This window comes from Mya arenaria, chromosome 4 (assembly GCF_026914265.1).
Source record: "Mya arenaria isolate MELC-2E11 chromosome 4, ASM2691426v1".
NCBI classification, from domain to species: Eukaryota; Metazoa; Mollusca; class Bivalvia; order Myida; family Myidae; genus Mya; species Mya arenaria.
Genome location: NC_069125.1, coordinates 11,143,163 through 11,167,567, shown reverse-complemented (window position 1 = coordinate 11,167,567; position 24,405 = coordinate 11,143,163). Strand labels below are relative to the sequence as shown.

General features: G+C 35.3%; 1 protein-coding gene and 2 long non-coding RNA genes across 3 annotated transcripts; all 3 read right to left on the bottom strand.

Annotated features, from left to right (window-relative positions):
- Positions 1 to 7,663: 7,663 nt before the first annotated feature.
- On the bottom strand, positions 7,664 to 9,333 carry LOC128232050 (uncharacterized). Its single transcript, XR_008260477.1, has 2 exons — positions 9,235 to 9,333; positions 7,664 to 7,756 (listed from the first exon to the last, which is right to left on the bottom strand). It is a non-coding gene; the product is annotated as an uncharacterized LOC128232050 (long non-coding RNA).
- Positions 9,334 to 15,102: 5,769 nt separating this feature from the next.
- On the bottom strand, positions 15,103 to 16,798 carry LOC128230155 (uncharacterized). Its single transcript, XR_008260178.1, has 2 exons — positions 16,668 to 16,798; positions 15,103 to 15,196 (listed from the first exon to the last, which is right to left on the bottom strand). It is a non-coding gene; the product is annotated as an uncharacterized LOC128230155 (long non-coding RNA).
- A 1,829-nt stretch (positions 16,799 to 18,627) lies between these two features.
- LOC128230005 (acetylcholine receptor subunit beta-like) lies at positions 18,628 to 23,733 on the bottom strand. Its single transcript, XM_052941977.1, has 5 exons — positions 23,179 to 23,733; positions 22,876 to 22,939; positions 20,011 to 20,103; positions 19,073 to 19,205; positions 18,628 to 18,658 (listed from the first exon to the last, which is right to left on the bottom strand). The coding sequence occupies exons 1-5, from the start codon at positions 23,731 to 23,733 to the stop codon at positions 18,628 to 18,630; spliced, it is 876 nt and encodes a 291-aa protein (XP_052797937.1).
- Between the last annotated feature and the right edge of the window lie 672 nt (positions 23,734 to 24,405).

Genomic DNA, 24,405 nt, shown 5'->3' with positions numbered 1-24,405 from the left:
GTAGACAAAAGAACGTGACCTGAATGACTTATAGTTCCCAAACAAATTTGTTATTTAAATGGATTCAGATTAAACAACTGTCAGATAATTAAAAAAAAGCGACACTAAAACCTACTAAAATATTACAAAAGAACTACATGCGGAAATAAATTTGTAAAAGAGGTCTTATATTGAAATATTTATGTGGAGAAATGAAGACTTGAATTGATTCAAACATAATATGAGTATCAGAGACGCCAACTGTATTCTAAATAAGTTCAAAATTGGATAGCAATTAGGATCTCTCTTTTTTAAAAATAACCAATAACTAGCATTACTCTTAGATCAAGAATACAAGAGCTGTTGCAAGACAGCGCGCTAGCTGCGCAGCTTTATCTTAGAAGTGAATAAAATAATGGTCAAACATGTGCCTGTCAAAAGCAATAAAAAAAAAAAATTAAAGTAAAAAGAACCGCGTTGTGACAAAACCGGGTTTTTAATGATTGGCAGAAGATATTCAGTTTTAACTGTTTTTTTTTCAATTTTTTTGAAACAGTGACCTTGATCCAAGGGGCCCCAAAAACAATCACATGAAAGTCCACCATAAAACTCTTCCTACGTAGCAAGTTTGGTCACAGTCTGTCTACCATCACTAACGTTATTCAGTACCAAACGGTAATCTAGTTTTAGTAGCAGTGAACATGACCCTTGTGGCCCAAAAGGCAATCAAATGAAAAGTTTCCATAAACGCGTCCTATATACGTATGGTCACACTATGTCAACCCTTACTTAAGTTAATGAGTACTAATATTATTTTTTTTTCTTTTTTAGCAACAGTGACCATGCCCTTAACCAAATCCCACGGGGTCCCATAACACAAGCTCATGAAAGTTCTTTAAATAAATCTTCATATTATACCAAGTTTGGTAGCAATATGTCGACCTTTACTTTAGTGACTCAATACTAACTATTTGTTCTTATAATGGTAACTTTGACCTTGACTTTGATCCTAGGGGCCTCAAACGTAATCCGACGAAAGGTATCCATAAACGTTTTCTATTTACCAAGTTTGGTCACTATATGTCAAACCTAGCTAAAATTATTCTATACATAAGGTGACTTTGACGCTGCCCTCCCACCAGCCCGAACAATGAAGCAAGTCATTCTTATAACTACTTATAACTAGTTTTCCCCTTGTGAAAACCTGGTTAGAAATATGAATAAGTGCCTGTATAAGAAATAAATAGAATTAAAAAAAAAGTCGATCAAGGGCCATAATATGTATTCAGGGTAAAAATGGAGTTTTGTAAACCTTATTGTTAGATCGTCATCAATAATTGTGCGGAGTATCAAGTCAATTGAATGAAGGGTAAAGAAGTTCTTTGTTAAAATCCCAAATTGCCCTTAAACTTTAATCTGCCCCAAAACTTAAACCTAAATTTCGGAGTGAATCAGGGGCCATAACTTCTATTAAGAATAAAATGGAGTTATGTAATCTCATTGTGTGATGGTCCAAAACAAGTGTGTAAAATATTGAGTGGATTGAATGAAGGATATTGGAATTATAAGTGAAAATCCAAACTTGCCCTTACACTTGAACCGGACGTCGACGCCGATACCGACGCCGACGCTTGGGCGAGTAGTATAGCCCTCCTTATTCTTTGAAAAGTCGAGCTAAAAAGGTTCAAGCAAATCCTCAAATTGATGGAGTTTACGATATTAATAATGCATGTATACGATTTCGCTGTGCTCGATATTAAGATAAATAACAAAGGGTTACTTCTTATAGAAATGGAGAACAAATGAGATCTTGTTTTAGAAGCATCTTGACTCATGAGTCATGTCATCTGAGGAAGTTTAAATGAAATCCTTTAAATGTTGATTGAGGGTTTTAAAACTTTATTTTACCAAAGTTCTATACTTTATGATTGAGAAGAATTTCAAGTCCAAATGATTGAAAGTTTGAAACACAACATCTTTATTTACGAGCATGTACACGTCGTTGGCTGATAAGTTTGAAGCAAATCCTTGAAATGTTGTATGGTAAGTTCAACATCAATTTCCTCAGGATAGGCAACTGCATGAACTGGTGACTTCTGTCAGAAAATAGACAGACAGAAACCCGCTTCCAAAACGCCTTGAGCATTAATGCTGGTATTTAGCAGTAGGAATAAGCAGAGTATTGCCATGCGAGTAGAACAGTGATGGAAGATCACCGCATTCTACAGGGATTTAGAATACGAATATGTTTTATACGTGTATGACAACTACCGGCATAGCAAAGTTTGTCTTGAATTTTAACGTCGCTACAGGTCAATGCTAACTACAAAATGAGAAAATAATCCACTCTATGGTCCATATAACGGGATATACACATCATCAACAGCTCATAACTGTAAAAAGCATCATAAGCCATTTATTTATTTATTTTAACCATCCCCAGCTTATTGAGCGCTGAATGGATAAATTCATCAAAACAATCCGTTGACATATTCATAATATTGTATTTAGCATTTAAAAAAAGTGTTTGATCTTAATACATTTACCCTTCAATCTCCATTTCTTTAATGAACAGTTTTTCAGCAATTGCAAATATTTTCCGATGAAGGTAACGTCTTTGGATATGATCGGAACGCGTATTTATATACAAATCGTACTATTATTTATTTGTCAGCAGGTTACGAACATTTTTAACAATATGTTGATTGTTTTCAATTATTGATTTGTTAAACGTATTGTTGTCATTTGCATTTAAATTTTATGTTAAAAGTGATTTTGTTTTGAGACTATTTGTGTCCGTAGCTGTAGAATGTAAAAAAAGGCTGGTCGTTCCATTTACAGCATGGGTGAGAAAGAATAGGATTCCTTAAATGAAATTAAATACTTTATCAACACTCCTTGAAATAAATAGTGATCTATTGGTGTTTATAAGTAATAAATTGCGTGACTGGTGTCATTATCGGGGATATTAACGTAGTTGGGCTCGTTAAAATATGCATGGAGTCTAATCAGTATTCAAAAAAATGTTTTTTATCCTTGAATTAAGTATATTGGGATGTTTATCTCGTACCACTTATAACCTTCCCTCTATCATCCCTCGATATATGCATGTGTTTTGTTGGGTGTTTTTAAGGCCATTTATCACATTACATTTTACATTATACGTTGGTGTGTACTTAAATATGTATTTCGTATTGTTATTTGTTCGTGCTGGTTTCAATTTTGTTCTAAGGCTGTAGGAAATAAACCAAGGGCTAACAGATAACACAGAAAGTTTGAGATCAACTTGTTAATGGTTATGTTATAATCTAAGTCGGTATTTGTTCTTAAGTTTGTATTAATTATAATCAATAAGGTTATTTCAAAGGACCTCCAAATGTTATCGTAATTGCTCAGAAAGTTCCGATGTTTCGATTTGAACCTACAACCTCTTTTGCGAGATAAAAATTTGGATTTTATGTTACTATGTGATAGCATATGTGAATTGGTATTTGGTACCCTTGCTGTTTCGTCTGACATAATATATTAAAACATTACCATATCTTACTGTCAGGGATACACGTCATGAAACACTATTGATTAACTCGGTGTCATTTTATTATGTTTGATTCTTTGTTTTTCAAAATATATTTTCAATATTATTGTAATAGCTTTAATTCTCAATGTTTTCGAAAGCCGAAACATATTTTTGCATTTGATATTTTCTAACCAAGTTCTTGAATTGTTGTTGAATCCGCTCCTAATACGACCATTGTGTTTTCAGTAGCCTAATTTGCTGTTGAACTGCGCATATTTCAAATCGAGGTATTAAGCTTTAAGAAATATAGCTTTTGGTGCTCACTCAGTAAAATATATTGCGATCTTACACTGAAACGAGCAATCGTCCTCTATATCTTTGTATTAATTTTGTGCTTGATATAGACAAAACGTTGAAACACTGTAATTTCGTAAGTTGAGTTTATCAAACGTAGACGAAAATAATTCTGCAGAATCCGTAGGTTAACTGATAGGTAATTTTCTGCTGAAGTTTTCAATTGCATATGTTTCAAAAAATCAAAAATTATGTGTGTTTCAATTCCTGAAGGGTGTTTATTCCGAATAATGACTAAATAAAGTTAATTGTATAAAAATGTCAGCATAAGAAATCCGTTCGGCGGTTACTGTGATTAAAGATCACGTGACATCTCAAGCCACATCGCACCTCATCGCCCAACCATACGACGCAAGAAAATTACATATCATGTTCGCAATGTCGTTCGCTGAATAAACTGCGAATGGGGTGTTAAAATGAGGTTGGCTTATATATTGACAAGAGTTTACTATAAACATAAAAACATTTTATCTCTTTTCTTTGAATTATTGACAGTGTTTAACCTATGATAAAAACTCGAAAAAGGGAAATAAACGAAACACTATTTTAAACTAATACCGTAGTCGCCCTTTCTAAACAAAGAAACCTCAGAACCCTGATGTAAAACTTTTTACATCAGTTATAGCGACCTCAGATTATCGTGTCAGCAATGGTAGTAACTGTAAAGCCTATGACAAAAAAACACTGTACTAAATATACCATTGGATCCCTATTTAAACAGATATCTCTAGGTGTTTTTAACCTGTAAAATAATTGCAAAATTCTGACGATTTCTCAAATTGTTCCCGCTCAAGAACTTTGCATGTTTAATTGTATGGAAAACCCAGTCCTGCCAACACGGACTGAAATGAGGGTAAACATGTACAAAATGCACCTTTGATTCCGAAAGTGTCCAGAATGAACCTGTCTTCAACACAGAAGACCAGGGGCAACAGGGCGAGGAGACAGTTTACGAATTTCATGGTGGCTGAAAGACAAAACCAACCAAGTTATTTTCCCAGGCCAATTTGTGTAATCTGTTCCAACATTTCTCTGAACATTGATCTGAACTAACATTCTGACACGCTTTAAATGCCGCAACATGCTTAATCCAGGCACATGACATATCGTAAAACATTGATATCTGGCATACAGGTTCACGTCTACGGTTCCCCTGTGTATTGCCGTGTTGTCACAGCATGATGTCAAACTATTTGTATTGCTTATTAGTTGATGTCCAGTTAGAGCTGTGTATCAACGAGAAAGTATCTGCAGTGGATATTGATTTCTTATGAAAGGGCCATCATTCCAGGGAGAAAGCAACAACACGTGAAATACATAGGATTTGATGAACGGGGAGTGTTCTGACAGAAGATTCCGTGAGTTTTAATTCAATTACGTTGAGTTTGTTTTGCAAATGAATACTTTATTCTAATTAGAATTCTAATCAACGAGTTATATTGGTATTAACCTCATTTGTAAATTAAGTAATCGTTCATTAGCAAGCAGGTAAAGTCTCCCAATAATATCTACTATAGATTTATGGTTTCCATGGCTAGAAATAGAAGACCTACTTGCATGCCATCTGAAATGGTGATTGAGATAAATAAAACATGGAAACTTCAGGGACCACCTAGTTGCCTAACATTACGGAAATAACCTGTCTAAAGGAACAAGGATCAAGACCAAGTACTCAGCAACCACGAGACACAACACAACAACTTACAAGACAACAAACATAACTATACAACTATCGCCATTGTGGTATAATAATGTTGGGTAAACAGTCCCTCAGCATGGTTGGTTAGAACTCAGTAACAAATTACTCGGAGTTGGGACACATTCAGACATATTTGGTCAATGTCAGTGTTTTGTTTTGGTGGTGGTGTGAAAGTGTAAATATATACTCGTTCTCGGGCCTTGCCCATTCGGCGTATGTTCCGATAAGATTATTAGTCTCATTAGTATTTTATGTTTTTTGAGCATAGTGCACGGACAGAATGTAACGCTTATTCTTGCACCAGCGTATTTCCCTGTCACACGGGACCCCCATTTAGCGTCCCTCCCGAACGACGCTTAGTATTTTAAGTGGTGCGGCGGGCTATCGAACCTGCGACCCCTGGATTGACAGTCAAGTAGTGTCTTACCACTTGACGGATCCGCCACTAATTTTAGTGTTTCTTTACACCCCATCGCTTTAGTACTCGTTGTAAGCTGTTGTGATGTGAAGTGATGTTTGTACGCATATTCAAATATGTGCATTGTACAAACATGTATTCGAGGGAGTCATGTCTGTCTAATCCAAAATTACCTTCCAACATTTAAAACCGTCGATTACTTTCAATCTATCGTCGATATTTATACAATAGTTTGGGTAACAGTGAAGCAATAATTTATTAAATTGTTATATTTATCAAAACACGGACAGGTACAAAATATTTTCGTATACAATCAATATAAGAATATTTTTTTTTAATATTGAATATCAAAATAAAGCTTTTGTAGACATATTACCCCCCCCCTTCAAGAATGGTTTAGGATCTCTTAAATGTACAAGTTTGTTTTGTATAATTATTTTGTACTATATTTATATATTCTAAATGTAAAAACGAATGTTTTGTTTTCGCGATATATCTGGAAATTTACAGGCTCTCGAAACATGATCACAATTACTTATACTAAGACAATTCGTCTCGGTGGTTAAATTACGTTATTTTGGTCCATAAAACGGGATATACACCTCACCATCAGTCCATTACTGTAAAAAAGCATCCAAGTGACATTTCACCTTTGTTTTGGTCATCGTCAGTTTGTTAAGCGCCGTATAGGTATGATCATGTTATCGTATCGGTCTTAGTTTCAAACCAATCAAAACAAATTTGTATTCGTTCTCTTTTTAACCAATCAAAATGTCTAGTTCCTTTATTACCATTTGCTTAGTGTTGCTCAAATTTTCTTTATAACTCTGAAAAATGCCTGACAGATACCAACAATGGAAAATAAGCCGAGCAAAAAGGTCTTAGTTTATACTAATTTAGTTCAGCTCGATTATAGCGAAACGTGATAGCTTTTTGAATCACGTTCCTTTAGTGGGTATCGATCAAACGACTTCCTTAACATCATAAAGTGATTGCATTGTGTATAGCGATATTTGGTACATTTGCTGTTTCGTCCAACATAAAATAGTTAAACTTTGCCCTACTTTATTGTCAGAGGTACATGTCATATATAACGTTTTTCTGACTCGACAACATAAAAGTAAGTTATAGTATATACTTAAATATTCGATTCAAGTTGGAATTTAATTATTTTAATCAGATTCTGAGCAATACGCTTTGAATTAAATCGATGTAATAAAACATACATTAAGGACACGAAAGCATCAAAAGTAAAATAATGATTGTTATATTACTTCCACAAAGCTACGGCGTTGTTGCCTGTTACGAGATAACAGCAACTAACTGTCAGTGAATTTTGAACCTCTTGATTCTTTGTATTTCTATATTCCACTTTTATTAAATTAACAATCTAACATTTTACAAAACCCGAATTGTGAACCTTTTGATTATTGGTATTTCTACATGTAAAAACATTCGACTTTAATAACGTTAGTAGTTTAAACGTTTTCAAAACTCGAACATTATGTTGACATACGATAATTGATTTCAAGAACTGTACTTGAATCCGTCCCTGATACGAACTTTGTGTTCTCAGCAACGTGGTTTGCTATAAACATTTTCCCAAACGAGTTAAACAATGTGGCATTTGGACAAGTTTGACACTTTTGTGCCAAATCTGCCACATGAATGAAGAAAATAAAAACAAAAAGGTGTTATATTGTGGTTTTTATTTTTGTTATGTGAACATAACATGATTATCAAAGCAGCCGGCCGCTTTTATTAACACTTGTGTGCCCCACTCTGGATTCTGGAATAAAAAATGTGAGTAATTAATTACTGGTTAGTGACCGTAACAATAATAGGAATGCGTGACACAGGTCAAGTTGAATTGTTTGGTCTGTTTTTCATCAAGTCAATGTTAATACCATGATACTTCTCATTATATGAAATGCGCGGGAGTTCGGCTTGCATTGAGTACGTATGTACGTTTAAAATTAAAACATTTTCGGTTCAATTCATTTAACTATAACGCGCGTATCAAATAGGCTACTTCCCGTTATATAAGGTTTATATTATTTATTTTTGAAAATAAAATAACAGAAAGTGAACAATTTTGAGAAAAACATAACTAAATTGGAAGGTGACTTTCAGCTCGAGTTTTCATTTTAAAGTGTTCATATGAGTTAAATAATATGTGAGAGTATATTGCTTTGCGGGTTCCACATTATTTACCTTATCATTTTTAAATGACTCTGTATGCAAGTCCTTTGAATGGTGAATATGAATTTGATCTGCATATATCGTGTGAAAAACATTACCTTTATATTTATATCGAGCCTAAATCATTGAATGTACATGCACATATTTAATGCTACAAAGGAAAAAGCGAAATATATATTCAGTTTCACATGTAAGAGAAAAAAAACCTGTCTGAAAATAAAACGAGTTCAGCACAAGCATTTGACTCAATTCATGTTGGCAATAATACAGACACGGAGTGTATCCATGACACTTCCAGAGAAGATATTATTTTTTTCAAGTTAACGGTGGTGACTTTACCACAGTTGTAACTTATGTTCACAAATAGAATTTTAAGCGTTAAATGATCGTGGGTTTCCTCCAATCAAAACAATACCGAATGCAACATGTATTGCCCGTCAGACGTCATCACATATCTTAGATACAACGACTGCCGCCGTCGGCAAACTTACATTTTCAGTTTGCATTGATGCCATTTACCGGCACATCAAATTACGCTTGTAAGTACAAGATTAAACTGAATGCAATATGCAACCGTTGAATCGGTACAAATACGCGGTTTCTTCAATGAAAACCCCGTTTTGCTAAGCCTTTTTGAAACCGATTGACCGTTTACATTGTATTTTGATTAAATGTATTCAGGGGAATCTAAATATGATTAAATATTTGCATGCATTTTTAGTTATTTTTGTGAAAGTCGAATAATAAGATTTGGAATAATTCAAACATCTAGTTTTGTGAAAATGATTTGTCATTTGTATTATGTAATAAGTAAGGTGAATCCAAAATTGTATAGGGTTAAATTTTCTGAAGAATTGTGGTGGCAATATAAACGGAAACCTTGTAGAAATGTTGATGAAAAGTAGCAGAAAGTGAGTTAATTTATTTAAATGAGTATAATAATATGTGAGTAACAATTGCTATAGCATGTTCATTCAGATCAACCCAATTAAAACGAATATTGAAACATTGACAGCATGCGAAAAATGCTCGCGAGTTCCTTTGATTAAAGGTCACGTGACTTACAGATGGCATGCCGCTGGACACAATAAACTAGCGCCGGGAATAGCGCTGGCCACGGTGCTGCAGGCCGCCTCGCACGTTGACTCCCCACCGTCAGACGCAAGCGCCGCACAAATTTTGTGGGCAAGGTCACCCGCTGATAAAGACAGGTAGGGTTTGGTTTTTAGTGTTGGATAAAATGAGGTTAACCGTTTTCCTCGTGGAGTATATATATTGGTATATATGAATGAAAGAAGAATGTTAAAAAATGAATATAATTTTAATATTTCAAGACCCGTTTATTTGATTTTTATTTTAAATTATTATTGAAACAATGCCGTTTGTCAAAGCATGGATTAACAATAACAGAGATAATTATAAAAATAAGAAATAAACTTCTTACAAATGCTATTAACATTTTGTCTTTTTTCCTTGATTTAGATTTAATATGTTTTACTGGGATTCATTAATTCACTCGGCGCCCGTTCTATACAGTGTTTTAACCTTGCTATAAAACCGTTTACTTACATACTAACGAGTTCAGGTTAAAAAGTTTCCGCAAAAGAAATGTACATATTTAAAACTATGGAATACTAGGCATGCCAACACGTATTAAGTTGATGGTAAACATGCATAATGTGTACCTGAGAGACCAAACGAATCCAGAACGAACCTGTCTTCTACACAGAAGGCCAGGGGCAACAGAACGAGGAGGCATAATACGAATTTCATGGTGGCTGAAAGACAAAACCACGTGACATTTTCACCGTAAAAAAGCAAAAACAAATGAGTTGAGGAAGTGTTTTAAAAGGATATAATTATTTACTTTACTATGGTTTGATTTCCGATCCATGTTTTTAATTGGTCTTCAGAGCATACCATTCCTTAAAGTATTGTTGTTATATTTTACAGTATAAATTTCATTTCGTCATGCGAAGCACCATTGTTCAATTAATCAATTATTTGATAAAGACGTATATTAACAATGTGTACTTACATGCTTAGCGTCGGAGTGGCACTGTCTGACTGAGAACAATGGGGTATTATATAGATTGTGTCCCAAATGATAGTGTCTATTTTAGTCAGTAGTTGGCGAGTATGAACACGATCTGCAGATAACGTTGGAAGAAACGTGACCTTTATTCTATAAAGGTCGGCAACAATTGAATGTACATGAACATATACAATGCTACAAAGCGAAACGGCGATATGTATAAATAATACAGTTGCACATGAATGAGACTCGAATAAACTAAAACCTAAAACCCTAAAACCTAGATGTGAAATAAACGAGTACAGCAATAACATTTGACTCAATTCATGTTGGCAACAATGCAGACATGAAGTGTATCCATGGAATTTCTTCAAGAGCGGTAACATTTGAAAGTTAACGACGGTGGCAATAACAATGTTGTTACTACTGTTAGCAAATAAACTTAGAATTTCAAGAGTTTTAAGCATTGAGTGAGCGTCGCTTTTCCTCCGAACAATACGGTTGCACATTTTACCCGTAAAACGCCTTCTCACAACTTAGATACACCAACTGCCGTCATGTGACCGAAAGCCGCAGCGTACGTTTCCACACCTTCCGATGCCAGTAACGCACATATATTGTTGACAATGTCGTTCGCTGAAGGAACAGCGGAAGGGTTATTTAAATGAGGTTGACTCATAGATTGACGAGAGGTTGCTATATAAAATTTCAGCTTAAACATATTGTCTTTGATTCAATTAAAAAATGTGTTTAACCTATGATAAAAACTTAAAAAAGGGGAAATAAACGAAACACTATATCAAAATAATACCGTAGTCGCCCTTTCTAGACAAAATAAACCTTCGGAACCCAGATGCACGACTTTAAACAGTTATGGCGACGTCAGATTATCTTGTGACCAATACCGGTAGCTTTAAAGCCTATGAAATCACTAATACATTATAATAGCATTGACACAAGCGGATACAGGGTGAGGCACACGCCCCCCACCTCCAAATGGTTTACTTTTTAGGTCAATACCGGCCATCAAACTTTGAAAAATCTTGACGACCTCAGATTTCTGAAATAGTTTTCCGCTAAAGAACTTCACACGTTTAATTTTATGGAAGCCCATTCCTGCCAACATGGATGATAGTAAACATGCACAAAAAAGAGCTTGTCTTCTACACATAAGGCCAGGGGCAACAGGACGAGGAGACAGAATACGATACTCATGGTGGCTATAAAGTCAAAAGTAAAAACCATAGGACAGCCAAAACCCGAAGTTATTTTTCCAGACGCATTTTGGCTGTCTGTGCCAACATTCCTTCAAGCATTGATCTGACATTCTGAACCCACTCAAGATGCTTAATACAGGCACATGACATGCAAAATATTGATATCTGGCATGTAGGTACCAGTCTATGATTCACCTGTTTATTGCCCTGGTGTCACAGCAGGATGCCAAACTATTTGTGTTGTTTATCAGTTAGAGCTGTATAAAACGAACAAGTATATCTGCAATGGGTATTCATATTTTAAGATAAGGGCCATAATAGCAGAGGGAAAGCAACAACCAGTGTTATACACAGGATTTGGTGAACGGGGAGTTTGCTCACTTAAAGAAGGTCTAAACTATTCCTTGAAACGCAGCGCTATCAATGAGTTTCAGTTCAATTAATATGCATTCAATTAATCGATTTCTAAATCTTAAATTCATCAACACAAAGAGCAGTCTAAAGTAACCACTGTGTTGTATTACATAATTTATGAATGTTTATACAAAAATACAACGGTTTAGGATACAATGTTATGTTCATGAAGAAGACAGGCGTCAAGACGCATATCGAATGAGTCTCGGACTGCCGGATTACTTCGAACGCTCAAGCAATCGTAAAAGTGCAGCGTTAAAGAATAAAGTAAGAACAATTATCACACAAAAGGTTGGGACTTTTGACATACGAAATGAGGATTTTGTGACACAAATACTTCATTATAATTCGAAGTCTGATCAACGAGTTTTAATCGGTATTAAAATCATTGTTATATTAAGAAAACGTTTAGTAGCAAGCATGTAAAGTCTGCACAAAATGTCTTTTAATAGATTAATTGTTTTCATGGCTTAAATAGAAGGCAAACTTGCATGTCCATTTGAAATGGTGACTGAGATAAGTAAACATTGAAACTTCAGGGACCATCAAGTTGCCTAACATTTAGGATATAACCAGTTTAAAGGAAAAGGATCAAAACCAAGTACTCACCAAACAAGAGACACAACACAACAAATTACAAGACAACAACTATACACCAAGTGTCATTGTGTTATAACAAAGTTGGGTTAAATACCCCTTAGTACGGAGGGTGAAAACTCAGTAACAATTCTTTCGGAATTTGAACATATTTAGACATATTGGGTCAATGTCAGTGAGTTGTTTTGGTCTTGGTGTGAAAGTGTATATATACTCGCACTCGGGCCTTGCCCATTCGGTGAGTGCTCCGATAAGATAATTAGTCTCATTAGTATTTTAAGTTTTTGGAGCATAGTGCATGGACAGAATGTAACCCTGGTAAGAGTTATCCTGGTTCTTTAACGTGCAGTGTATTCAGTTTACTACCAGTGTATTTCCCGGTCACACGGGCCCCCATTTAGCGTCCCTCCCGTAAGGCGATGAGTATTTGTGGCGGGCTATCGAACCTGCGAGCCTTGGATTGACATTCAAATATGTTACCACTTGACGGATCCGCCACTAATTAAAGTGTGTCTTTACCGCAATCGCTTTAGTGCTTGTTGAAGTAAGCGGTTGTGATTGGTCATCGTTTAGCGTCATTAGCATTTGGCTTGTTAACACTCCAACATGCAAATCGCTAGTAATTTAAATAATTATATAGTTACTTATATGGATCATCTTTCGATATAAATGTCAGATTGCAGTTCGTGTCAATTTTAACAAGTTGGGAATTTAGCTCAGTTGGTACAGCTCCTACCTAATAAACCGGCTGACAATGGTTTGGGCCCCACACCAGGCGAATAGTTCGTACAAATAGTAGAAGAAATTGAGAATTATAAGATGTTTCACTGAATGTCTTTTATCCTTTGTCTTAACGGAAAGGGAGTTTTGTTTTAAGGTGGATGCCTCACACCCACTGGACAAGATATGGCATTTAAATACCAGAAAAGATTTCAGAGGACTTTCTGAATAAAATTACCACCTTTAAATTACAACTTAAATTAAATAACATGGGCTTATATATATTTATGATTGTTTATATAACATCTGTCGAACACATACAACGACTTGTGTTTTTCTTTTGGCAAGTATTTTGTTTAGGTGTTACGACTTTACTTTTTCAATTAACCTTATTTTACAGTGACATGTCTGTCCAATCCAAAATAACCTTCTAAGATTTAAGACTCGTCAATTGCTTAAAATCTGACGTCGATAGTTATACAATATTTTGGGCATCAATGAAGCAATAATTTATTTACTTGTTATATTTATCAAAACACGAAAAGGTACAACATATTTTCGAATACAAATAATATTAGACTTTTGTTCAATATTGGAAAGCAGAGTAAAGCTTTTGTAGATATGTTCACCCTCCCCCTTTCAAGCATGGTTTAGGATCTCTTAAATGTAAATGTTTGTTTTTGTATAATTATTTTGTACTATATTTATATATTCTGAAAGTTAAACGGATGTTTTGTTCCTTCGGTATATCTGGAAATTAACAGGCTCTCGAAACATGATCTCAATTACTTATTATAAGACAATTCGTCTCGGTGGTTAAATTACGTTCTTTTGGTCCATAAAACGTGATATACACCTCACCATCAGTCCATTACTGTAAAAGGCATCCAAGTGACATTTCACCTTTGTTTTGGTCATCGTCAGTTTGTTAAGCGCCGTATAGGTATGATCATGTTATCGTATCAGTCTTAGTTTCAAACCAATCAAAACAAATTTGTATTCGTTCTGTTTTTAACCAATCAAAATGTCCAGTTCCTTTATTACCATTTGCTTAGTGTTGCTCAAATTTTCTTTATAACTCTGACAAATGCCTGACAGATACCAACAATGGGAATAAGCCGAGCAAAAAAGTCTTAGTTTATAATAATTTCGTTCAGCTCGATTATAGCGAAACGTGATAGCTTTTTGAATTACAATCCTCTAGTGGGTATCGATCCAACGACATCCTTAACATCATAATGTGATTGCATTGTGTAAAGCGATATTTGGTACATTTGCTGTTTCGTCCAACATAAAATAGTTAAACTTTGCCCTACTTTATTGTCAGAGGTACATGTCATATATAACGTTTTTCTGACTCGACAACATTAAATAAAGTTATAGTATATACTTAAATTTTCGTTTAAAGTTAGAATTTTAATTATTTTAATCAAATTCAGAGCAATAGGCTATGAATTAAATCGATGTAATAAAACACGCATTGAGGGCACACGAACGCATTTAAAGTTAAATAATGATTGTTATATTACTTTCACAAAGCTACGGCGTTGTTGCCTGTTGCGAGATAACAGCAACTAACTGTCAGTGAATTGTGAACCTCTTGATTCTTTGTATTTCTATATTCCACTTTTATTAAATTAACAGTCTAACATTTTACAAAACCCGAATTGTAAACCTTTTGATTCTTGGTATTTCTGCATGTAAAAACATTCCACTTTAAGAACGTTAGCAGTTAAAACGTTTTCAAAACTCGAACATTATGTTGACATACGATAATTGATTTCAAGAACTGTACTTGAATCCGTCCCTGATACGAACTTTGTGTTCTCAGCAACGTGGTTTGCTATAAACATTTTCCCAAACGAGTTAAACAATGTGGCATTTGGATTAGCTTGACACTTTTTGTGCCAAATCTGCCACATGAATGAAGAAAATAAAAACAAAAAGGTGTAATATTGTGGTTTTTATTTTGTTACGTGAACATAACATGATTATCAAAGCAGCCGGCCGCTTTTATTAACACTTGTGTGCCCCACTCTGGATTCTGGAATAACAAATGTGAGTAATTAATTACTGGTTAGTGACCGTAACAATAATAGGAATGCGTGACACAGGTCAAGTTGAATTGTTTGGTCTGTTTTTCATCAAGTCAATGTTAATACCATGACTCTTCACATTATATGAAATGCGCGGAAGTTCGGCTTGCATTGAGTACGTATGTACGTTTAAAATTAAAACATTTTCGGTTCAATTCATTTAACTATAGCGCGCGTATCAAATAGGCTACTTCCCGTTATATAAGGTTTATATTACTTATTTTTGAAAATAACATGACAGAAAGTGAACAATTTTGAGAAAAACATAACTAAATTGGAAGGTGACTTTCAGCTCGAGTTTTCATTTTAAAGTGTTCATATCAGTAAAATAATATGTGAGAGTATATTGCTTTGCGGGCTCCACATTATTTACCTTATCATTTTTAAATTTTGTATGCAAGTCCTTTGATTGGTGAATATAAATTTGATCTGCATATATCGTGTGAAAAACATTACCTTTATATTTATATCGAGCCTAAATCATTTAATGTATATGCACATATTTAATGCTACAAAGGAAAAAGCGAAATATATATTCAGTTTCACATGTAAGAGAGAAAAAACCTGTCTGAAAATAAAACGAGTTCAGCACAAGCATTTGACTCAATTTATGTTGGCGATAATACAGACACGGAGTGTATCCATGAACATTCCAGAGAAGATATTTTTTTTTAAGTTAACGGTGGTGACTTAACCACAGTTGTAACAAATGTTCACAAATAGATTTTTAAGCGTTAAATGATCGTGGGTTCCTCCAATCAAAACAATACCGAATGCAACATGTATTGCCCGTCAGACGTCATCACACGTCTGAGATACAACGACTGACGCCGTCGGCAAACTTACATTTTCAGTTTGCATTGATGCCATTTACCGTCACATCAAATTACGCTTGTTAGTACAAGATTAAACTGAATGCAATATGCAACCGTTGAAACGGTACAAATACGCGGTTTCTTCAATGAAAACCCCGTTTTGCTAAGCCTTTTTGAAACCGATTGACCGTTTACATTGTATTTTGATTAAATGTAGTCAGGGGAATCTAAATATGATTAAATATTTGCATGCATTTTTAGTTAGTTTTGTAAAAGTCGATTAATAAGTTTCGAAATCATTCAAACATTTAGTTTTGTGAAAATGATTTGTCATTTGTTTTATGTTAAAAGTAAGATAAATCCAGAATTGTATAGGGTTAAATTTTCTTAATAATTGTGTTGGCAATATAAACGGAAACCTTGTAGAAATGTTGATGAAAACTAGCAGAAAGTGAGTTAATTTATTTAAATGAGTATAATAATATGTGAGTATCAATTGCTATATCGTGTTCATTCAGATCAACCCATTTAAACGAATATTGAAACATTGACAGCATGCGAAAAATGCTCGCGAGTTCCTTTGATTAAAGGTCACGTGACTTACAGATGGCATGCCGCTGGACACAATAAACTAGCGCCGGGAATAGCGCTTGCCACGGTGCTGCAGGCCGCCTCGCACGTTAACTCCCCACCGTCAGACGCCACCGCCGCACATATTTTGTGGGCAAGGTCGCCCGCTGATAAAGACAGGTAGGGTTTGGTTTTTAGTGTTTGATAAAATGAGGTTAACCGTTTTCCTCGTGGAGTATATATATTGGTATATATGAATGAAAGAAGAATGTTAAAAAATGAATATAATTTTAATATTTCAAGACCCGTTTATTTGATTTTTATTTTAAATTATTATTGATACAATGCCGTTTGTCAAAGCATGGATTAACAATAACAGAGATAATTATAAAAATAAGAAATAAATTTCTTGCAAATGCTATAAACATTTTGTCTTTTTTCCTTGATTTAGATTTAACATGTTTTACTGGGATTCATTAATTCACTCGGCGCCCGTCCTTTACAATGTTTTAACCTTGCTATAAAACCGTCTTACTTACATACTGACGAGTTCAGGTTAAAAAGTTTCCGCAAAAGAAATGTACATTTTTAAAACTATGGAATACTAGGCATGCCAACACGTATTAAGTTGATGGTAAACATGCATAATGTGTACCTGAGAGACCAAACGAATCCAGAACGAACCGGTCCTCAACACAGAAGGCCAGGGGCAACAGAACGAGGAGGCAGAATACGAACTTCATGGTGGCTGAAAGACAAAACCACGTGACATTTTCACCGTAAAAAAGCAAAAACAAATGAGTTGAGGAAGTGTTTTAAAAGGATATAATTATTTACTTTACTATGGTTTGATTTCCGATCCATGTTTTTAATTGGTCTTCAGAGCATACCATTCCTTAAAGTATTGTTGTTATATTTTACAGTATAAATCTAATTTCGTCATGCGAAGCACCATTGTTCAATTAATCAATTATTTGATAAAGACGTATATAAACAATGTGTACTTACATGCTTAGCGTCGGAGTGGCACTGTCTGACTGAGAACAATGGAGTATTATATAGATTGTGTCCCAAATGATAGTGTCTATTTTAGTTAGTAGTTGGCAAGTATGAACACGATCTGCAGATAACGTTATATGTTCATACATATACAATGCTACAAAGCGAAACGGCGAAATGTATAAATAATACAGTTGCACATGGATGAGACACGAATAAACTAAAACCTAAAACCCTTAAACCTAGATGTGAAATAAACGAGTACAGCAATAGCATTTGACTCAATTCATGTTGGCAACAATGCAGACATGAAGTGTATCCATGGAATTTCTTCAAGAGCGGTAACATTTGAAAGTTAACGACGGTGGCAATAACAATGTTGTTACTTAGAAATAAACTTAGAATTTCAAGAGTTTTAAGCATTGAGTGAGCGTGGCTGTTCCTCCGAACAATACGAATGCACATTTTACCCGTAAAACGCCTTCTCACAACTTAGATACACCAACTGCCGCCGTCAGCAAACATAAACGTTTAGTTTGCATTGATGTCACTTACCGGCTCATCAAATTACGCTCGCAAGTTTAATATGAATGCACAATGTTGCCATTGAATCGGTACAAATTGACTGTTTCTTCTTAGCCCTTATTTGTCATACAACCGCTGAGAAGATGGAAAACACACACAAAAGTTAAAGATTTCATCGTTTTTTTGTAGTGTTAAACATATATGTTTAGTTTGCAATTGATGTCACCTGAAGGCACATCAAATTACGCTCGCAAGAGAAAACAAATGAAAGATGAATACACAATGCTGCCGTTGAAAAGGTCAGCATACTGGTACGCTGCAGTTAAATCGGTAAATTTTTTGGCATAGAACCTCTGAGAAGATGACAGAGTGCTACGTGTATGGGGAAAACACACACAAAAGTTTAAGATGTTATGTTTTTATTTTGTAATGTAAAACATAACATGCTTATGAATGCCAATTGGGCGAGTTTACGCACAGGAGTGAGACCCACTCTGGATTCTGAAATAAAGTTGTGAGTAATTACTTATGAGTGTTTGTAAAGTTCCGTTTCGCAATGTTTTACTTAACAAGTTTAATATAAATGGCAGGTAAGGTAGCAGTATTTAGTTGAAAAATTGACATTATAATTCCGGCTTAAAGCATCGGTTTTTCAAGCTTTATAGGGTTTGATTTTTTTAGGATAGGGTTAGATATATTACTTTTATTGGTAATATAAAAAATGTAACATAGGAATTAGTCAGTGGAATTCAAATTAAATATATTATGTTTATAAAATGTAGCAAAAAGTGAGTTAATGTATTCAAATGAGCTTGATGATATGTGACTATATATTGATGTATCGTGTTTATTCAGATCAACTGAATTTAGAAACATTGTCAGCACAATTCTTAGATTAAAGATAACGTGACTTACAGATGGCATGCTGCGGGACACAGAAGACTAGCCCCGGGAACAGCGCTGGCCACGGTGCTGCAGGCCGCCTCGCAAGTCGTCTCCCCACCGTCAGACGCAAGTACCGCACATATCTTGTGGGCAATGTCGGTCGCTGATAAAAGAAAAGAAACAGGGATGGGAGAGTATAAAAATAGAATATATTGAAGATACATATTTTTCATGATGTAAAAACCCGTGCATTTGATCTTTATTTGAAAGTATGATTGAGGCATTGCCATATGTCACAGAACGGAGTAATAAAGAGATAACTTTAAAAATTAAAAATTAAAACTTCCGGCAAATGATGTGAAATGTATTTTCTCCGATGTCAAAAACACAGCGTTTTAATACGATTCATTTCATGTGGAAAAGCAAATTATGACACTGCAATACCATAGGCGACCGTTCTAAATAAAAGTACCTCTGAGATATGTAACCTTGCTATAAACTTTCTTACTTAACACTCAGAATATATCTCATGTCTGAAAAAGTTTCCGCTCAAGAACATTCGGAACTCCTCGGCCATTTTTTATCGACAACAAACTCGGATGTATTTCGACGGTTTACATACTCAGAAATTGGTATGTTTAAGTCCGCTGCAAGTAGATCGGGTAGTTATAATTTAATTTTACAGTTAAAATTAATGACTTAACTCTTGGTAATCTTAATTATGTTTGCAATAATACACTTGACTGGCAATTAATTTTAAACTTAGATCAACAAATATAAGCTTAATTACTACATTTAATTAATGATATATTTCAAAAAACTTCTACTGGTGTACCGGCATACATCCGAGGTTGTTTTCGATAAAAATGGCCGAGGAGTTCCGAATGGCTCAAGAACATATCTTATACTATGGAATCCTAGGCATGGCAACACGTATTAGGTTGATGGTATACATGTATAACGTGTACCTGAGAGACCAAACGAATCCAGAATGAACCTGTCCTCCACACAGAAGGCCAGGGGCAACAAGACGAGGAGACAGAATACGAATTTCATGGTGGCTGGAAGACAAAGCTACATAATAAAACTGTACGAAAGCCAAACACAAAATGAGTTGAAACAGTTTTGTCAAAGAATATATATAAAGTGTATTTGATACGTTAAAGAAAAGGAATAAAGGTCGTGACTTTGTCGCGATCTCGACCAATCGGAGGTTATAAAAACATAGGTTGAAGTAAATCGTCAAAATGAAGTATCATAATAATGGTGAATTTTACGATTCATATGTTATGACCTTATGAAATGTTTCATGAAATCGTCAAATTGAAGTGAATTTTAACGTCGTATATAAGTATTGTACGACCATATGAAATGGTTCAAGGGAATCCCCAAATTGATGTATGATGAATTTTACGATCGTATATAAGTATTGTACGACCTTGTGAAATGGTTCAAGGGAATCCCCAAATTGATGTATGATGAATTTTACGATCGTATATAAGTATTGTACGACCTTATGAAATGGTTCAAGGGAATCTCCAAATTGATGTATGATGAATTTTACGATCGTATATAAGTATTGTACGACCTTATGAAATGGTTCAAGGGAATCCCCAAATTGATGTATGATGAATTTTACGATCGTATATAAGTATTGTACGACCTTATGAAATGGTTCAAGGGAATCCCCAAATTGATGTATGATGAATTTTACGATCGTATATAAGTATTGTACGACCTTATGAAATGGTTCAAGGGAATCTCCAAATTGATGTATGATGAATTTTACGATCGTATATAAGTATTGTACGACCTTATGAAATGGTTCAAGGGAATCCACAAATTGATGTATGAAGGAGTTCAACACAAAAATATTTCCGCATGCTTGATGAAAGGGTTATAGTTCTAGTAAGAAAGCCGCAACAAAGATCTGCCCTCACGAGCATCTGGACTGGAGTCATTTTCATCTAAGATTAAGGGGGCTCGCTCATGTTTTGTAAATGCATATTTTAATGACGACAGAAAGTGTGGCAAGTTATTAGGAGTGTTAAATCTAAGCTACTGGGGGCTGGAACTCTTCAACAAATATTGATATATACACAAATATTGTCTTTAAAGACCGCAATTTTGAAAAGCGTAAGTAAGGATTTTCAACAAAAGGCTTAATAGTTATATTATCTCTCAGCTGATGCAAGAGTACCTGTTGGTGAACGGTTTTGTTGTCAATTAGTCTCAACGCTCTACCGGCGCGGGTTCGCTCCCAACTAAAAGCAGTTGTTGTTTTTTTATTATAATTAAATTCTATATTGTGCTGAAATTTTGAAAACAAAAAGTAAAAAAATTATAAAATGAGTGTTTTGCAGTTGCATTACCGTGAAAAAAAATGTTCCAAGAACATGAGCGAGTCTCTTTGAAGAGTATCGTCTTAAAGGTGTATGAGGAATTCGACACTTCTTTCCTTACTATAATTTATAATTGCGAGGCAATTCTGACTAAATGATTAAACATGTTTTTATTAACGTCAGTTGCAAGTCGACGGCATATTTATAAGTTTGAAAATCCTTGAAATGTTGTATGAGGAGTTCGACATAAATCCTTTCAGAACAGCCAACTTGGTATATCCAACTGGCGTGCAAGACTAGTGATCGTATTACATCTTAAACCTGAAAGGGGCTAGACTCCAGCAGCCATTTGTATAAATATCTTTAAAACATGTCTAGAATTGTCAATGCGAGCGAGGTGGAGGCCGATAATACAACACTTTATATGGCTAAGATAATCAACGCGAAAATCAAGTTGCTGTCTTATATGTGTTTCCCCGTTTAAAATAGCGCAAAATGGCTGTCCAGTTGAAATCAAATATGTTTATGTGTACAGATAAACACACCGACGCTATTTTTAAACATACTGGGACATACGTAGTGGACAACCCCAGTACAACCCCAGTACAACCCCAGTACAACCCCAGTACAACCCCAGTAATTCTCAAAAACTGTAAAAGATGCAGGTGTCGGGGGCGATGTGAAACATAAGTAAGTAAGATGCACTGCGTTGCACACAGCAATGTCAATTTTATTTAAAGATGCACTCTTACTCCCAAATAAGATTAACCACAATTAATGCTATTGTTTTAATATTCACAAAAGGATTGATAAATGTCGAAAACAATGGTTCTTATGAAGGATACCGAGTTTAATTTGAAAGAAATGTGCATACAACACGGTATTTCTACCTTATGAGACTAAAGTAGATCACAGAAAATCTTTTAGCATTCACCAATCATTTAATATTTTTGCGTTTCCTGTTATTAAATACAGTGTTACATCTTTGTTATCAGTAATATCTTTTACCATAAATGCATTATTAAATAAGAAGTTAAATGTTTTTCAGTCAAAATTGATGTTTGTTATACATGTGTATGTATTGATTTTGAATGAGTGTCACTTTGAGTTTTGACAATTTTCTTCTTTTTTTTCTTGCAATTGTAGATCTGGTGTCTAGCGTCTTTACATACCACCTTTGTATTACCAATATGGCCGTTGTGACACATTCTACCCCTTAGTTGTAATGTCGGCGGAAAACTTGTGAAGAATTATTCCACCATTTATGACGCCGATGGTCAAGAAGCAGGAAAGAGTTAGCCAGAACAGCACTCGATCTACCGCTCTGCTGACGTCATACCACGTGACGTAAGACAGATCCAATGATGGCAATCTTTGTACTTTTTCTGCCCATCTTTCTACACCATTTATTTTCGATTTCATTGATGCATTTTCAGCGGTTTCTTGAACAGTGTCTACACAATTAATTTCTTCTTGTGGAATTGGACTTACTTGGCCGGAAATGCGTACCAGTTTTCTGGTAACGGCGGCAACCCATGTTGGCACTGATGTCTTCCTGTAGTAAACTGATAAACAGAAAATCGTTTCCAAAACAACAACAGCGCTAACGCAAACATTTAGCAGCAGGAAGTAGCAGAGAATCGCCATATTATTTGAATTTCTTGGAAGGTTTTCTATGACAATGTTCATAAAAACGGCGACAGCGAGTAGAACAGTGATGGTAAACGAAATTCGTTCACCGCATTCTATCGGGATACAGAATACAAATACATTCAACAGATTAATCACCATTACCGGGATAACAAAGTTTGTCACGAAAAACTTCGAACGTCTCTGAAGATCGATCGTTACTGTGAAGTGTGAAAAGAATCCACCGGCCGTGGCTCCAGATTCCACATGTGACGCAGCTATCTCCCATTGGCTATTCCCCTGGTAGAAAGATGTCAGAAGAGTGTCCTCCATGTGATTTAGCACCACTTCACTCGCCAGCTGTCCCCACGTAATGAACGCAAAACTACATACTTGTTTATCAAATGGAAACAAGATTACATTCAATGCACAGCTTGACACAAATCCGTCCCCGGGTGTCCATAACGCGCTACCATCTGCGTCATACCTAACCGTTAGCCAGCCCTGATCGGATCCGATTGGCTTCATCGTTCCAACCGCTGACGTCAGAATGACGTCAGGCGTCCAAACAAGGTTTGACGGAATCGTTACTTGTTGTGTACCGTTATACTTCTCCGGAATCCACGACATTCGCTCATCACGCCACACCATGTAGAGAATGACAACAATTGATATACGCTCTTCCACCTCGTCAAATTCCTGAATCGCGACAAGCTCCATGCTGACGTTGACGTTAACCGGTAACGTCTGATCAAAGGCTGGTCGGACACGAGCGTTGTAGCCGTTAAGAAGATCCGTTAACAACGTTGACGTGTCGTTTAATGTATGTCCAATACACCCTGACACTGGAAACAAAATAAGTGTAACTATATATATGAACGATGCAGGGAACGGGCCGCACAGATCCATTATTTTATAACTCACTCTTCGGAATGAAGTGACTCGATATGTATCCTAGCGTAACGTCGGATACTCCAGACATGCTTTTTATCAAGTGTTACGGAATAGAGCACCGAGGTTGCCGGCGATGATCTTAGCGATACCTTTGAAAATGATATCGACTTGATTATCAATTATTTTTATTCTAATCCATAGTTCTCTATTTCGTTGGCAAAAAAATGAGTTTAATTATCATGGGAAATATATTTCTCTTTTTACATCGAGTACAAATGCATTAAGGGACGATCTGTGTATGACATCAATCAATGTGTATTTAATTGAAACTTGCAACATGGGAACTACGTTTTGTACCAAAATGAATAGTTTTGACGAGCTGTTTGAGCAAAAAAAACACGGTCATTGATTGATTCTAAAAGTGAAAGTAGTACGGCTAATGAAATCAGTGATTTAGAACTACTTATAATGGCCGTCAAATATGTTGGTTCAATAACA

What these genes read in the sequence shown, in the direction of transcription:
- LOC128230005 (XM_052941977.1), bottom strand. Translation starts at nt 23,733, where the DNA reads ATGGAGCTTGTCGCGATTCAGGAATTTGACGAGGTGGAAGAGCGTATA. An exon ending in TGACAAACTTTGTTATCCCG is followed by an intron (nt 22,940 to 23,178) that starts GTAATGGTGATT and finishes AGTTTACTACAG; the next exon opens with GAAGACATCAGTGCCAACAT. An exon ending in TGTCCCGCAGCATGCCATCT is followed by an intron (nt 18,659 to 19,072) that starts GTAAGTCACGTT and finishes ACTTTATTTCAG; the next exon opens with AATCCAGAGTGGGTCTCACT.